We start from the raw sequence: 18893 nt of genomic DNA on the forward strand, positions 1-18893 counted from the left end.
ATCGCTACCATGGCAACCTGTCAATCAAGACAGAGGTGTAGTGATGCGTATCCATGGCAACATTTACATTTAAATAGCAGTGAACTTGTTTGTGAGTGCTGCCCATGTTTTTGTGTCGAATCTTCTCACAGCGTGTTTTCACGTCATCACAGCTCGCCGTGACGCTTTTGCTCGCTCAGCGTTCAGTTGTATTCAGACAGTGTCCGAGTCAGCACTTCACCAGCTTGTTCACCAAGCTAGTTAGTGCTAGCATTAGCTCTAAGCTCCGCCCTCTCAGCCAAATATGGTACATTCTGGCTCCAAAAATCCAAGATGGCGACGGTGAAAAGGCCAAACCCGAGTGTGTAAACACCTGTCTGTGTTTATCAGACTGAATAACTCACAGTCAACTGATTTCACACTGCCACCTCAGCTGGACCAAAGCTCCGCCTCTTCACACCTGACCGCCTTATACCTGACACTCTCACACACACACACACACACACACACACACACACCTACAGCTCACACTTAGACTCTCTGCAGACTGTCGTTTCTCTCACTTCCAGAACACTCCGGACTCTCGGTTAAAGCTCAGTTAGATTATTGACTTTTGGCTGAATCTCAATCGACTGACTCTCAGAAAACTGTTCAGCAAACTTTCAGCAGACTCTCTGTAACCCTTCAACACCCTCTCAGGATGGCGAACACAGCAGCAGAGCTGGCGAGGAGGAAGGCCCGGGAGGAGGACGGCAGCGGTTGTCGGGCCAACGCCGTCCCCTTCAACCAGCAGAAGTTTGAGCAGCTGCACAGCGAGTGTCTGCAGAACGGTTCGCTGTTCTGTGACCCGACCTTCCCCGCAGACTGGGACTCTCTGGGATACAACCAGCTGGGACGCTACTCCTCCAAAACCATTGGTGTGGAGTGGAAACGACCCACGGTGAGATCAGACACTGAGTGTGTGTGTGGTTGTGTTTTCTGATGAATCATTTGTTCGATAAAAATGTGAAAATGTTGATGCCAGAGTCCAAAAGAAAAGGGATCAGAAATTCTTCTGCCTTAATCAAGAGTTAATCGATGGTTGATGTTGACGGTGGGACGGGACAGAAAGTAAGTGTGAGTGGGTGAGGCGGGATGGTGATGATAATATAGAGCTAATGATGTGACGTCAGCAGCGATCAGTTTGTTGAGGAAACATGAAGTATGAGCCATGTGCCATCTCATGTTGAGGCCACGAAGTAAAATAGATTGTTGAGACGATATCATCCCGATCGTGATGCTAATTCCTGTGTTAGCATTGAGCTAACGGAACAGGCGCTAGTTATTTGCCACATGGTTGTCGCAGTTAGAATTAACACTAAACATTAGGGAAGCTGATATATAACAACTCAGTTGAGCAATAACTGATATCAATACATCCGCATTTTCTCACCTAATGTCAGTGACCATCATCATCAAGTCTCTGCTGTAGATGAATTAACATCATATCATACACACAGACTGTGATGGTGACGGAGACATGAGACACTGTTCAGTGTCTGTAATATTCACTCAGTGTGCTAAAGAAGAAAAATAGTGTTGGCTGATTCTGATGGTTGATTTTAAAGTCGATATCAGCCGATGAGGTGACGATATTATCGTGCAGCTAAACATACAACAAAGAGGAAATAAAATGAAAGGCAACGTGTGACAACAGTCTGTAACATAAATCCAGAACAGAAAAATGACAAGATAACAAATGAGTTCAGTAAAGCAGCTTCAACTGTTCTGTCAGAAGTTATTTCAACATTAGCTGAGTGAATATTGTTGGTTTTTATATTTAAATATGCAGTTTTAATATAAATCCTTAGTCACTAACAGGCAGACAGCGGACCGAGTCCGGACCCAGACGCCGTCCTATACGGACCTGGACCTATAACCAGTAAATTATTAAGGGATCTTAAATTTTGACGGGACGCTTCTATTCTAGCCGCTCAGGAAAAGCACAGGCCAATTGCATGCGAGTTAAGCCACCCCACCTGATACCACCCAGCCAATCAAATCTCTGCTGTCCAGGCGATTAACACTGGGACTCTGTACACAGTCAGATGGGAGAGGTGAGAGACGAGTGACAAGCAGAAAGACACACTGAAAAATAGAAAGACAGAAATATAGAGAAAGAAACAAAGAGATACAGAGAGAGAAGACAGAGAGGAAGAGACGAGTGAGCGAGGGACAGAGAGAGAAGATGGAGAGGAAGAGACAGTTAATATTGCCAAAATGTTTTTGAATCGTACTTTCTTTATTTGATTTGATAGTCAGATGTTTGCACACACTGATACAACACCTGGGCTACTTCAGTATATATCACACTAAATCATATCTCAAGTTCGACATTATGTTCTGGACCTTCTTTGAATTTTAGTTGAATACCCATGATGTAAATAAAGACTTTTCATCATTATTTAAACTCACAACACAAGAACGGGACAAAAGAGGAGTGGAAGTCCACTGCTGTGTCACCCTCTCATGTAAACACACAGTTTTAGGAACTATTTCTTGATGAACGACAGTGTATCCCTCCGCCTCCAGCTGTAGCAGCTGTAGCTCAGGTCGTCACGGGTCACCTGCCTTTTGCCAGTTTGAGGATATTAACAATAAAATTAAACCAGGTCCGGTTAATAAAATAAGAGTGTGTGAATCATTAACGAGACGACGGGTTCACTCGCGCAGGTGAGATCAGAGTTAAAGTTAAATAATCAGAACAGCAGAGTTATAAAGAACGAAAATATGATCAAATATGAAGCTGCTGTGCTCATCACACTGTCACAGTGACATCATCATGACATCACCTGCTGTCTTGTCCAATCAGGAGCTGTGTTCTGACCCTCAGTTTATCGCTGATGGAGCAAAGAGGACAGACATCTGTCAGGGAGTGCTGGGTGAGACACACACACACACACACACACACACACACACTCTGACCACAGTGGCCTGTGACAGGGGAGCTCATGTGCCCTGCTCTGTGTCTGTCAGGTGACTGCTGGCTGCTGGCTGCCATCGCCTCTCTGACTCTGGACCCTCAGATCCTGAGCAGAGTGGTTCCTCCCGGACAGAGCTTCAGCTCGCAGTACGCCGGCATCTTCCACTTCCAGGTCACATGATTCAGTCCAAACAGAGAGTCACAATAAGATACACTTCTAACTCAAGGTCCTCTTACTGGATTTCTTCCCCGGCTTTTTGCTGCACCACATGGCCTCCATCAGTGGGTGGAGCTTCACTCCATGCCGACAGTAAGCCGAGGTGAAATACTCACAACTCATCCAGTAAGAGGACCTGACCTCACAACATCCTCCAAACTTAAGATAAATGATTTCATTAAAAGTACAAACATCATCAGCAAGCTCTTGATGACGTGTGTCAGAGGTGTCAGCAGTGACACGTACACAAACCAGATGTTTGCTCGATCTGTACTCACAGTGTTTGGTTTTATTTCACACCTGATGCCAATAAAGTTGCTTCAAATTAAACCGAATCAAACTCCAACAAAAGGCAGTGAGCCGCCAAACATGACAGCTTCTGTGTCATTAAACCTTTTCTACAGGGAGTGGGTGGAGCCTGTACAGGAAGTGACATCAGTGGTGTGTCTCAAATCACATACTCCCGTTAGCACACTTCCATGTAGTATACTGTGTGCACTATGTACTCGTTGGCGTAGTGTGCGAATTTCGACAGGGTAGTGTTGTCTCAAACCAAACACGGCCGTTGTGCACTCACCGGAAATGACGACAGGAAATTAGCTAGATAGCAAACTAGCATTAGCATTCGCGTTATCGTTCGTGGTGACAAATCATTACAGACTGCTGAATGAACCCAACAAACACACTGCTGGCTTATACCTGACAACAGTATAGTGGTGCTTAGTGCAAAAAACACATGTATTTGTACAATGCAGCGACGTTCACGGTCACACAGTCCTCAGCCGTTTGAAAAGTGGTCCCTCCCCTTCTGCTACGTAGCCAAGATGGCGACCATTGAGGGCGAGAAGTGTCCATAGTTCCACACTCACCTTCTTGACTGTTTTGAGTGCACCATCCAGGCACTCATAGTGCACTGCATTTTCCATACTTCTCAGTGTGAACGCACTGATGCACTCACAATATTAAATGTAAGTACAGAAGTACGCGATTTGAGACACAGCACAGTTGTTTTTGTACCTGTGGCAGTAAGGGGAGTGGGTGGAGTCTGTACAGGAAGTGACATCAGGTGTTTTTGTACTTGCAGCTGTGGCAGTATGGGGACTGGGTGGATGTGGTGGTTGACGACCGGCTGCCCACCAGAGACGGGAAGCTGCTGTTCGTTCACTCGGCAGAGGGCGGAGAGTTCTGGAGTGCGCTGCTGGAGAAAGCTTACGCCAAGTAAGACACACATGTTGGTGACCTCTGAACTTTCCATCCAGCACCACCATGAGACAACAGCTATTGGACCTACCTGTTTCCATTCCCAGGTCATCAAATACTGTTGCTCTGATACGCCCCTTGACGTCTGGTAGCGACGCACGGGGAACCCTTCAGCGTCTCTTTGTAATGCACAGCTGAAAGAACGCAACACATAATTAATGTTCTGAAACGGTTGTGGTTAGGTCTAGGAAAAAGATCACCTTTTGGGTTTAAAGAAGTATGTTTGTTACATAGTGACATCAGTGCGCGACGATCAATCAGGAGAGACCAGGTGAATGAGATAAAGATGTTTAATACAGACAGAGGTGAACAGATTAACAGATAATGTGATGAATATGAATCGACAGAACGTCTTTGGCACTTGGACTCTCGAGGGGGATTTGCAATCAAGCGCCATCTGAGCTGCAGTACTGCAGTAGGATAACCCCGCCCCCTTCATGGAGTCCAGACACTGCTGCTGCTGGTGGTGGCTGATGACTCTGAGACTGAAGGCTGATGAATCTGCGAAGAATTGGAGGTGATGGGGAGGTGGAGGGTTCGCACAACTGCAGCATGAAAGAACTACGAGAAGGACGAGAACTGTATTGAAAACACGATGCAGTAAGATGATAGGCTGACAGAGAAGGTGTGTCGCTGTGCTACTGGTTAACTGAGATCAGCTGACAGAACAGCTGATGTCTCAGTGATGGCCCGATAATGACAGAAAGAAATGAGTGAGCATGTGTGCGAGGAGTGAACGGTAGATGCTAAGAGAAAAACTTTAAAGATCTAAGGAAAAGCAGCCTGTTTGACCCGCCCACCTCACCTCCCTCCAACCCGGTGTTTTCTGACTTCCTTGCTCTTTATATCACATCAGTTGCTCTCAAGTATTACCACAGATGGGTTTACATTGGAGTTAACTGAAAGCCTGGTGCTTCCTGTAACAATGCTAAAGGGCCTTTGGCGTCAGTGTCACATGTTGAGGGGCGTGACAAAGTGACGGTATTTGACACCCTGTTACTGAAAAGGAGCTGACTGGATGGATTGTGATGAAATGTGGTACATCATTTGTGTTCTCAACAGGTTGACCTGACTTTCATGTAGCGGCATCATCAGGTCAACATTTAAATGAGTCCAATTCTTTGGTTTACGACCAAATACCTGCTGATGGACTAAGAGTCTCATCCTACTCTCTAATGTGCTATGTGTGAGCTCAGTCCTGCGTGTTCTTTAATGAAGCAATAGGAGAAGATATTCGGTCTCAGTTAATGTAGTTTATTAAGCAGTAAAGGAATAAAATTACAGAGCTCTGGGTCTCAACTTCACGTCCCTGATGAACAACAAAGGTGTGTCAGTTCACGAAGTCTGACCTCCTGTCCTTCCCTGACCCAGTATATTTGAGCGTAACAGAGTGTCATTGTGCACGCAAGGCGTTGTCCTCTTCTCATTGGCAGTTCCACTTCCTCCTTCACCACACCACGCCCCTGCCTCGTGTTAATCTGACTCCTTCCCGCTGGCGGTGGGGGCGTGGTTCCTGTTTTGAAAGACAAGAGAACAACACAACTCCCTACACGTGCTGTACCTTACTATCTGTATATCACTTTCTATTCTTTTTACCATATATGAAACTAATTATCTAAGCATTGCGGTATGTGCTCCTCAGACTTCATGTCTCTTCCTCTCCTGTACTTCTCCACTTCTGCAAAGCAAACACATTCAGATCAGCTGAAATCATCTCAGTATTCTCATTGTTCACACATCTAAAACTTATATAGTGAAACACAACTTATAGTAAAACACATAACATCATTCTATTCCCAACACTGCAGATGTGATGACGCTCAGCCTCAGCTGGAATGAGCTAATACTAGCATGCTAACATGCTGAACTAAAATGGTAAACGGGCGGCACGGTGGTATGGTGGTTAGCACCGTCGCCTCACAGCAAGAGGGTTCCTGGTTCGATCCCGGGTGCGGGAGCCCTTCTGTGTGGAGTTTGCATGTTCTCCTGTGTCAGCGTGGGTTTCCTCCAGGTGCTCTGACATGTTAGCATTTAGCTCAAAGTAGCGGCTGTCTGTGCTTCTCAAAGTCAAGGATGGGTCCTTCCATGTTAGGTCCTACAGTGACAAGGTCAGTCTCCTTCCTGTCATTTGGTGAACACACATTGGAACAGGTTAGTGAGTGCCGAGGTGTGTGTCATTAAAGAGGCCCCACCTTCATTTCAGGCAAATCATGTACAAGGAATTGTGGGTACTTCATGCCTGCTGAAGATACACACATGCATCCTTGAAAATCCTCTGAAGGAAGGACTCTGTCCTCGGTAGAAATCGAAGGATCCTTGACGTTGCAACAGTCCTTCGATTTGATGACGCAGCCTCTTTAAAATTCAGCCGTTTAAGGATCCGTCCTCGACTCTGAGAAACCCCACGAGTCTCAGCACGGCCTCACAGAGCTGCTGGTCCGAGTCAATGACCACAGTGTGACGTGGCTCTGCCTTGGTGACACTGACACTGCAGGTCCCCACAGTTTACACTTCAACTGAAATCACCTGTTAATGTGTAATTACTTGTAGTTTGTTTCCTACTGTCCAACACTTCACTTTCTCTCAGTGGTTCCACTTGTTTACACTTGAGTTAACTCACGTGTTAACTCACATGTGATTACGAGCCATAGACAGGGACTAAAATTCATCTTTCTCTGACTGTACTTTGGTTCCCAGGGGACTGAATGCAACCACACTGTCTTTAAGGACTGAAGGACCTGAAGCTCCACATACAACGTTGTTCACCTGCGCTGACTCCAGATCAGCCGCTGAACACCGACAGTAGGAAGGCAGTGGTTAGAGGAGTGCTGAGTGAAAGCCTGCTGTGTGTGAGTGAGTGAGTGTGTGTGTGTATATGTGTATATATGTGAGTGTGTATGTGTGTGTTGGAGGTGATTAGCAGCAGGGTGGAGCAAAGTTTACTCAGTAAATATTCGGCTCGACCAGCCTGGAAAACAAACAGAGCTGCTGACTCAGCTCTTTATGCTGAACAGGTAACCCTGTCACACCTGCTGCTCTGATTTACTCTGCCTCACTTCACATCCCCACAGTCTGAAGGATGAAGAGTGATTTTATCACAGCGCTCTCAAATGGTCTTTGAAGCTAAATGGGTGTGTCTACTTCCAGGGCGCTGCTCTGCTGGTGACCTGGGCCGTAGTGCTGTGCTGCATATTGCACTTTTTACATTTATTTATGTTTCTACGTTATTCTCTGTTGTTACATGTAGTCTGTACAGGGCCGCCCCTCCCTAAACGCAGAACATGTGCTGTGCGTAGGGCCTCATCTTCCATGGGGGGCCACATTTTGTGCGAGGGGACACATTTGCGCATATGCGCAATGGATGCGCACATGCGCTACCGTGAGGTGCACGTAGAATCAGCTCGAGGAAGGAGAGAAGAGACCTGACCGCCCATGTGTCGCTGCAATGATTGACAGCACTCGACATCTGAACAATAAGAGGGGTGCGCCGGCAGGCACTTGCAGAGCTGCAGCAGGTGAAGAGTTGTCGACATGTCGTCCAAAAGAGCCTCAGGAGTGTGTGCGGGGCCGGGAGGTCGGACGCCTCCAGAGAGGGGAGAGGGAGAAATATAGCTAAATAAGATTAAATAGGAAAAACCTGTCTCCCTCTTTTATTTTATTTTCAGTGTTTAATCAAGGGTGGGGGATTGAGGTGGTGGAAGTTACTTTCTTGTGATGAGTAATTGATGGCTATTTGTGACTCAGATTTATTTATTTATTTATTTCAGGTTGAATTTTTTTATTTTATTTGACTCATACAGTCAAACTACTGTATCTACAGTACATTTGTTATTGCCAGTAAAGGTTGTCAAGTTAAATGGCAAGTTGTTGTACGGTCATTTTGTACCTATGATACATTTGGGATGGGGGCCTCCAAATAAAATTTCGCTTAGGGTCCCAATTTGGTCAGGGGCAGCCCTGAGTCTGTACAATCGTTGTGCAGTTAGCATTACTGGTGCTAAGTGTAGTCGGATTAGATGGTTGTATGCCCCTACACCACGCCCTGAGATAACGTGGACGCCAGAGCTAACTAATGCCAGCTTGCATTCAGTAGCTGCCCGATTGCTACACAGCGGCAGTGCACTGGTGTGGTGAAGAAGACCAGTGCTTAAAGGGGCAGCAACAGAGAGACCTGAGCCAAGCAGTTGGCCAGTCTGCCGGAGAAGGTGGTGGTGTGCCGCCACGGGAGGAGCAGTGACATCCGATGGTAGGCGCCGATGGCTGTGGCCTAGCAGCTGGATCTTCAACAGCTGGGCAGCTTGTCACCACAGCAACTGCACGACCGGTTGCGATCCACCTAACGAAGCTCCTGGTCCGCGGCGGTGGAGGTGGGGCGTTCAAGGAGGATACAGCGTCCAGCGTATGGGTGCAGAGGGCAGTAGCCCTGCAGCTGGTCACTGCAGCGACAGTTCTAAAGGTCGGTAAGGACGACGCAGCCGTGGCGGCCCTCCTGACCCTGCTGATCCTTCTTCTGGTGGTGGGTGAACTTTCGGGGGTGATCCTGTCCCCATCATCCCTGCAGGTGGAATGTCACCTTGTGTACTCTAGGGAGGCGCTGCTTGCTCTGTGGGACAAAAGCAAAGCACCCCCGGACCACCTGCCAGAGTACATTAGAGCGAAGCCAGCGGCGAAATCACAGCAGAGAAAGAGGGTCAGGAGAGGGGGCGTCAAACAGCGGCTCTGCAGATGCGGTAACAGACCACCGCTGCCCTCAATTATATTAAGCAACGTAAGGTCGCTGTGCTGTAAAATGGACGAGCTCTGGGTAAACAGAAGATTTTGCCATCAACATACAGAATCGAGTGTTCTCGCACTGACAGAGACATGGCTCCGTCAGGACACCCCGGACTCACTGGTGGAGCTGGAGGGCTTCTCCTGCGTCCCTGCGGACAGAAATGACTCAACAGGGAAATCAAGAAGTGGGGGGTTAATTGTCTATGTAAGTAATAACGGGTGCAAGCAATATACAGTAAGACAGAGTCTGTGTGTTCCTGATCTGGAGCTTCTATGTGTATCTATGCGTCCCTTTTACCTCCCTAGAGAGTTTTGGAATATTATTATGTGTTTAGCATACATCCCTCCTGGTGGTAATGCTGGTAGAGCTGCTAATCTTATATCCGAATGTGTTCACTCCCAACTCCAGTGTTCTCTGGGGGCCCGGTTTTTGTACTCGGGGATATGAACCATTGTAAACTGGAGCCAGCGCTACCGGGGTTTCAACAACATGTAAAGGGTGTCAGCAGAAACTCAAAAACACTGGATAATTGTTTTGGAAACATAGTTGATGCCTTCAGGTCATTTACCCTTCCTCCCATCGCTAACTCGGATCACTCAAGGGTGCATCTTATGCCCACTTGTCAACCAAGCCCTGACGTGATGCTGACGTGGACTGAGGACAGCATTGGAACACTGAGGAGCTGCTTCCTCAGCACTGACTGGAGCATGTTTCTTCACCACAGACTACATCTGTGTGGACAATGGGGTTGAGAAAAAAGAGCTTTACATTTCCCCAACAGTAAAGTTCACATTAAGGAGATCAAAAAATGTATTAACAGGGAAAAGTTGGCTTTTAAAAACAAAGGGTCTCATTCATGAAACGTGAGCAGAAGGAATTTGTGTGTAAACTGTTCGCAGACGGAAATTTACGTGCATGTCCGCATTCATCAATATTTTAGTAGCTCTGATCTTTTCGTAGCTACTAACAAAATCTACTCCTGCTCCTGACCACTCGTAGTGCTTGTGTAAATTTAGTAAAGCACATAAATATTGCTTGTCACTATTGGAAATTACAATTTTAATTCGTCTAGCGCAATGTACACAATACACAGATGCCTTCAAAACACGTAATCTACACATGACAAAATATTAAAAATATAACACATTTAGTTAAATTAGTTGGCAATTAGCAGGTTTAAGATCCAGATTAGGTTCATGATTGTGAATTATCTATGTAAATCGACTCAATAGATCACATGTTCTTTCTACATGTTGAATGATGATAATAAAAATATCGGTGAGGACAGCCGGATCACAGCCTCTTCGGCCTCGGTGCCTGGGTTCAGCAGGAGCAGCAGGTGGTGGAGCCACGAAGGAGCACACGCCAGCTGAAAGAATTATTTGAGACAACACGTTTTTCATTCATTCATTCATCTTCTAACCGCTTCATCCTCTTGAGGGTCACGGGGGGGGTGGAGCCTATCCCAGCTGACACTGGGTGAGAGGCAGGGTTCACCCTGGACAGGTCACCAGACTATCGCAGGACTGACACATAGAGACAGACAACCATTCACGCTCACATTCACACATATGGACAATTTAGAGTCACCAATTAACCTGCATGTCTTTGGACTGTGGGAGGAAGCTGGAGCACCTGGAGGAAACCCACGCTGACACAGGGAGAACATGTCAGAGCACCTGGAGGAAACCCACGCTGACACGGGGAGAACATGTCAGAGCACCTGGAGGAAACCCACGCTGACACAGGGAGAACATGTCAGAGCACCTGGAGGAAACCCACGCTGACACAGGGAGAACATGTCAGAGCACCTGGAGGAAACCCACGCTGACACAGGGAGAACATGTCAGAGCACCTGGAGGAAACCCACGCTGACACGGGGAGAACATGTCAGAGCACCTGGAGGAAACCCACGCTGACTCGGGGAGAACATGTCAGAGCACCTGGAGGAAACCCACGCTGACACGGGGAGAACATGTCAGAGCACCTGGAGGAAACCCACGCTGACACGGGGAGAACATGTCAGAGCACCTGGAGGAAACCCACGCTGACACAGGGAGAACATGTCAGAGCACCTGGAGGAAACCCACGCTGACACGGGGAGAACATGTCAGAGCACCTGGAGGAAACCCACGCTGACACAGGGAGAACATGTCAGAGCACCTGGAGGAAACCCACGCTGACACAGGGAGAACATGTCAGAGCACCTGGAGGAAACCCACGCTGACACGGGGAGAACATGCAAACTCCGCACAGAAGGGCTTTTTGATCATTTGAATGAATAAATCTGATTTGAAAACTTTAATTTACGTTGTATCAAACAGAGCTTTAGGCTATTAAGATTCAAATAATTTGAAGACGATGCATACAAACTGCTGTAGGCTATATGTTATCGTATCATTTGTTAAAATAAATGTTAAATAGCTCTACATTCCGACAGCCATCACTGATTTAGAGTTTATCCATTACGCACAAAACATCTCTGGTTTTCCGTTCCAACTTCATTCAAAACCCCACAAATGAATCTTCTGTTTGTTTGGTGACCGCTGTATTTTTTGTGTGTGTGCTTATGCGTTTCTTTGCCTCCAGTTTCATATCAAACCATTTACGCTTCACCTCTGACATGGTTCTTTGTACCACGGAAACAACATTAACAGCATCTGTTACCTCCCTCCAGGCCTTCACTTTGCCTGTCCCTGTCACACCACTACTAACTGAAGAAAATAAAATGTTTTTTCTTAAGTCCACTTCACCCAAAATTATTTCAATCTCCGCTTCGGAAAAATTCTTTTTTCTTTCTCTCTCTTTCTTTCTTTGCGCCATGACTGACAGGTCGACTGGATTCACCTACACCTCCTTATATGGTTGTCACTGGCTATTCATGGGTGGGGATTTATGCTAATTGCTGATTACCGGGAGCGCACTGTCACTTTACGATGGATTGGCATTCATGATCATACACACGTGTTCATGATCAAATCTGAGTTTCCCGCGGCGTTCCTGAATCCGGAGTAGGTTTTTAGTAGAGTAGGCTTTTATGTGCAAATCTACACAGAGATTTACTCACTTTTCATGAATGAGACCCAAAGATCGTGTCGGTGTGGCCGTTGTTCAAAAGGAGCTTAACCACTTGCGCAGGAAGGCAAGAGATAAACATCACTCTGACACTGAACAAAGCTTTAGAGCCATGGATAACAGGAGGTTATGGGACTGCATGAACATAACTAATATGACCCCATGTAAGAAACAGTGAGCAACCTTGGATGATTCAGGCAGGGCAAATGAAATAAATGGCTTCTTCCTCAGGTTTGAGGATCAGGACTTCTCCTTGAAGGGGAGGGAGATTTCAGACACTATGAATCCTACGGGGAAATGTGACCTCTTAATTTCACCTCAGCAGGTGCAGAATGTCTTTAGCAAAGCTTGCAAAAGAAAATCAACAGGTCCCGACAGCCTGCCTGCCTTTTTGTTAAAAAGTTGTGCTGTGGAATTATCTGTTGTCTGGTATCCCATTTTTCAACGGTCACTCAACAGTCACACGGTGCCAGGTCTGTGGACAAAATCTGTCATTGTTCCCGTCCCCAAGGTTTCATGTCCAGCTGTGAATAATGACTACAGACCTGTCTCATTAACATCTGTTGTGATGAAATGTTTTGAAAGGATCATTGTCAGTATGCTTAAATCTGAGGTTGATGGTTGTGTAGATCCTCTACAGTTTGCCTACACACAGGGTCGTAGCACTGAGGATGCAGCTATTTCTGTCACTCACTTAATTAATAAGCATCGAGAGGACCCCAAAGCATATGCTAGAGTGTTATTTGCAGATTTTAGTTCAGCTTTTAACACAGTCCAACCCTACCTGATCATTCAGAAGTTAATCTACATGAAGGTGAATTCTTTTATCATTAAATGGTTTTATTCTTTCTTAACGAATACGACCCAACGAGTCAGAGTGAACAGCTCCCTCTCAGCAGTGACACAGTGGAGCACAGGTGTGCCTCACTGTTCATTCACACCAAAAGCATCATGAGCGTCATAAGCGGCCGGCAGGCATTCATTTTCAATGTACACTTGCTACGAAGGGCGTCCGGGGCGTCTGCTGCAGCGAGCGGCGTGATGCCAGCGACCAGAGCGTCAAGTAGAAGTTGAGAGAAGCTGAACTTTATGCAAATGAGCAGCGCCGCTGCCAAAGCAGCAGCCAATTGCAAACCGGGATTTGGGTACGGAGGTCTGGGCTCTCCCGGAGCTGTACGAGCCGGTGAAATTCACCGTGGAGTTGCCGGGTTTGCAGGACTCTGTGGACCCAGACAGCCCGACGGCTCCGGGCCCTGTGTTTCCTCAGCAAATACGGCAATGCAGTACAAAGGAGGCTTCCAAAAGTGCGATTAATGAGCTCCCGCTTATTTACCACCAATTACATTTCTCAGTGGTCCTACGTGCCAACAGGAGGGTAAAACCATAATTAGAAAAGACTCATAAAGGCTATATTGACTGTGTTTATTAGCGTTATTTTAATTGTGCAATGAAAGTAATGGATAATACAAAGTGAAGACATAAATGATATATTTGTTCATCCTTGTAAAGTGAACAGCCGTGTCAGCCTTGATGGACACATCTGCAGCAGCCAGCCCCTACCTACAGATGAACAAACACTTCAACTTTATTCAGGTCTGACAGCTATGCTACAGCTACACTTCAATTACACTACAGCTACACTATAGCTGCACTTCAATTACACTACAGCTACACTATAGCTGCACTTCAATTACACTACAGCTACACAATAGCTGCACTTCAATTATACTACAGCTACACTACAGCTGCACTTCAATTCAATTACACTACAGTTACACTTCAATTACACAACAGCTACACTTCAGCTACACTTCAATTACACTACAGTTACACTTCAATTACACTACAGCTACACTTCAATCACACTACAGTTACACTTCAATTACACTACAGCTACACTTCAGCTACACTTCAATTACACTACAGTTACACTTCAATTACACAACAGCTACACTTCAGCTACACTTCAATTACACTACAGCTACACTTCAATTACACTACAGCTACACTTCAGTTACACTTCAATTACACAACAGCTACACTTCAACTACACTTCAATTACACTACAGCTACACTTCAATTACACTACAGCTACACTTCAATCACACTACAACTACACTTCAGTTACACTTCAATTACACTACAGCTACACTTAAATCACACTACAACTACACTTCAGCTACACTTCAATTACACTACAGCTACACTTCAGCTACACTACAGTTACACTTCAATTACACTTCAGCTACACTTCAATTACACAACAGCTACACTTCAACTACACTTCAATTACACTACAGCTACACTTCAATTACACTACAGCTACACTTCAATCACACTACAACTACACTTCAGTTACACTTCAATTACACTACAGCTACACTTAAATCACACTACAACTACACTTCAGCTACACTTCAATTACACTACAGCTACACTTCAGCTACACTACAGTTACACTTCAATTACACTTCAGCTACACTTCAATTACACTACAGTTACACTTCAATTACACTACAGCTAGACTTCAATCACACTACAGATACACTTCAGCTACACTCCAATTACACTACAGCTACACTTCAGCTACACTACAGTTACACTTCAATTACACTTCAGCTACACTTCAATTACACTACAGATACACTTCAATCACACTACAGATACACTTCAGCTACACTTCAATTACACTACAGTTACACTTCAATTACACTTCAGCTACACTTCAATTACACTACAGCTACACTTCAATTACACTACAGCAACACTTCAATCACACTACAACTACACTTCAGTTACACTTCAATTACACTACAGCTACACTTCAATTACACTACAACTACACTTCAGCTACACTTCAATTACACTACAGCTACACTTCAGCTACACTACAGTTACACTTCAATTACACTTTAGCTACACTTCAATTACACTACAGTTACACTTCAATTACACTACAGCTACACTTCAATCACACTACAGATACACTTCAGCTACACTTCAATTGTACTACAGCTACACTTCAGCTACACTTCAATTACACTACAGTTACACTTCAATTACACCACAGCTACACTTCAGCTACACTTCAGTTACACTACAGCTACACTTCAGCTACACTTCAAATACACTACAGCTACACTTCAGCTACACTTCAATTACACTACAGCTACACTTCAGCTACTCTTCAATTACACTACAGCTACACTTCAGTTACACTACAGCCACTTCAGCTACACTTCAATTACACTACAGCTACACTTCAGGTACACTTCTATTAAACTACAGCTACACTTCAATTACACTACAGCTACACTTCAGGTACACTTCAATTACACTACAGTTACACTTCAGGTACACTTCAATTACAATACAGCTACACTTCAATTACAATACAGCTACACTTCAATTACACTACAGCTACATTTCAGCTACTCTTCAATTACACTACAGCTACTCTTCAATTACACTACAGCTACTCTTCAATTACACTACAGCTACACTTCAGCTACTCTTCAATTACACTACAGCTACTCTTCAATTACACTTCAGCTACACTTCAATTACACTACAACTACACTTCAGCTACTCTTCAATTACACTACAGCTACACTTCAATTACACTACAACTACACTTCAGCTACTCTTCAATTACACTACAGATACACTTCAGCTACTCTTCAATTACACTACAGCTACACTTCAGCTACTCTCCAATTAAATTATAGCTACACTTCAATTACACTACAGCTACACTTCAGCTACTCTTCAATTACACTTCAGCTACACTTCAATTACACTACAGCTACACTTCAATTACACTACAACTACACTTCAGCTACTCTTCAATTACACTACAGATACACTTCAGCTACTCTTCAATTACACTACAGCTACACTTCAGCTACTCTCCAATTAAATTATAGCTACACTTCAATTACACTACAGCTACACTTCAGCTACTCTTCAATTACACTACAACTACACTTCAGCTACTCTTCAATTACACTACAGCTACACTTCAGCTACACTTCAGTTACACTACAGCTACACTTCTGCTACACTTCAGCTAAACTTCAGTTACACTACAGCTACACTTCAGCTAAACTTCAATTACACTATAGCTACACTTCAGCTACACTTCAATTACACTTCAATTAAACTACAGCTACACTTCAGTTACACTACAGCTACACTTCAATTAAACTACAGCTACACTTCAATTACACTACAGCTACACTTCAGTTACACTACAGCTACACTTCAGTTACACTTCAATTACACTACAGCTACACTTCAGCTACATTTCAATTATACTACAGCTACACTTCAGCTACACTTCAATTACACTACAGTTACACTTCAGCTACTTTACAGCTACACTTTGGCTACACTTCACACTTGACTCAGTATGTTTTCAGTTTTACTAACATTTTAATTGACAATAATTTCTTTTTTTACCACATTTCCAATTCCTTTGAGCACTTTGATTTCAGCTTCCACTTTAACTTCTCTCAGTGTTTTAGCTACAACTTAAAGAGTGTTGACTATGACTACCACACAAAAATATGAAAAAGCTGTTCAGTTTAAATAAAACACCTGTTGACATGGATTGATTCGGATTCAGCTGGTTTGAGGTGTTTACATTATTTTGTCCATAGGTCAGCGTCACTCTTGAGCTCAAATGTGAACTGTCTCCCGCAGGGTGAACAGCTCGTACGAGGCTCTGACTGGAGGTTCGAGCATCGAGGGTTTTGAGGATTTCACCGGAGGAATCTCAGAGAGCTATGACCTAAACAAAGCTCCGCCCTTCCTGTTTAACATCATGAGGAAGGCTCTGAAACTCGGCTCACTGCTTGGCTGCTCCATCAACGTAAAAACACTCACACACTCTAACACAGACGCATTTAAAAACTACTGGAGAATTACATGAGACTTCACATCCCTGTTTGACATTGCAGCTGTTGGTTAGAGTTAAAGGGACACTAAATCAGTGGTACCTGACAACATGTGTTCACAAACACGTCCCGCCCTGCCGTCTGCACATCAATGATTTGTCTCATTTTACTTCATCACAGCTGGATAACAGCTGAGCTCAGTGTCAGCTTATAGTTAAACATTTTAGCTCATTTAGCTTATTAGCCTGTTAGCATTTTAGTTTGTTAACTCATTTACCTAATGAATGAGTGATGTGAGTATCTGAGATACAGACATGTAAACACATTTACTGCTGTGCTTCCATGTTTGTCAGATTTCCAGCTCATATGAGACAGAGGCCATCACCCGTCAGAAGCTGGTCAAAGGTCACGCCTACTCCATCACTGCTGCACAGCAGGTGAGGCATGCTGGGAAATAATAATAATAATATTGATGCATTTTCTTTATAGGCGCCTTTTAAAGCATTCATGGACACCTGACAAGACAGTAATGTATTCATAGATCATAAAGTCAAAGAATTCAGTAATATACACAGAACAAAAATATAAACGCAACACTTTTGTTTTTGCTCCCATTTTTCATGAGCTGAACTCAAAGATCTAAAACATTTTCTATATACACAAAAGACCATTGCTCTGAGGTGTAAATGACGGGCGAAGACGATTAATATTTCGTAGATGAAAGTCTGCAGACTGAGTAACATTACTGATGTGGACCTCAAAGGACAATAAACTGTCCAGAGTGACACCCAGACTCTTAATCTGAGGGGAGGACAGACGTTGTGTCAGTGGTCACAGAGAAACTATGTGGTTTAGCCAGAGCAGATGTACTACCTACAGGGAGAACCTCAGTTTTATCACTGTTAAGTTTGACTGTGTAGTTCACAGGAAGAGGAACAGAAAACTGCGGAATTTTAGAGAAGCACCTGAACACACCAGGGGGCGTAATCGCAGAGCTTCCTCGTACACAGAGGTATTACTTTCCAAGACAGCTCTCAGATCTGAGACATTTCCTAAAGATCAAAGTTAATCATCAAACATCTTCAGAGAGCTCTGCAGGTGAAAAACTGTCAGGAGAAGAGAAATGGTGAAAACACAAACAGTAGGTAGAAATATTTTCCAAACTCTGGATGACAGTGAGGAAATTAAATAGATTAGATGTTTATGGTGATGTCATCAGAGGTGAGCTCACATCTTCCACCTGACACAAAAAGACAAAACGTCAGACATGAACGTGAGTTGAGTCTGTCCCTTGCCTTCCATCAGTAAACAATAGTCCCTTGTGCTTCTGGTTTGGGAGAGGACGCTGGCGCGTTTGGCTGTTGTTTTGCTAGTTTTTCCTTACTTGCTTCTGGTGGTTCCTGGTGCTGCCTCAGTTCTGGACCATACCCTATTCTGGTCACTGCCTGTCGCGGTGTGGTTTTCCTGCTGCAACGTCACGTAGCCTCCTCTACCACTACCTTCCAACTGACCATGGTTCTCCGGTACACGTCCTCACAGCTCCTCCGGTTCAACCACCATACACTTCCCTCAACGGACATCACCACAACACTCATACATAGCAGATGTAAACTCATTGGTTGATGAGTTCTTATTAGGATCTAATAGATTTATATTGTAATCACCACAAATTAATGTGACCTTATGTTTGGTTCTTGTAAACAAACCCTGCAATATTTCTCTAAATGT

At 44.6% G+C, this 18893-nt stretch overlaps 1 protein-coding gene across 1 annotated transcript in view; it reads left to right on the top strand.

Annotated features, from left to right (window-relative positions):
- Window positions 1–290: 290 nt before the first annotated feature.
- capn8 (calpain 8) overlaps window positions 291–18893 on the top strand; it is a 54379-nt gene continuing 35776 nt past the window's right edge. The window contains exons 1-6 of the mRNA XM_078166575.1: window positions 291–919; window positions 2831–2900; window positions 2995–3113; window positions 4243–4376; window positions 16972–17140; window positions 17519–17602. Coding sequence (XP_078022701.1) covers window positions 680–919; window positions 2831–2900; window positions 2995–3113; window positions 4243–4376; window positions 16972–17140; window positions 17519–17602 — 816 coding nt within the window. The 5' untranslated portion in view covers window positions 291–679. The remainder of the gene's footprint in view (window positions 920–2830; window positions 2901–2994; window positions 3114–4242; window positions 4377–16971; window positions 17141–17518; window positions 17603–18893) is intronic.

This window comes from Epinephelus lanceolatus, chromosome 3, assembly GCF_041903045.1.
Source record: "Epinephelus lanceolatus isolate andai-2023 chromosome 3, ASM4190304v1, whole genome shotgun sequence".
In the NCBI taxonomy this organism is placed as follows: Eukaryota; Metazoa; Chordata; class Actinopteri; order Perciformes; family Serranidae; genus Epinephelus; species Epinephelus lanceolatus.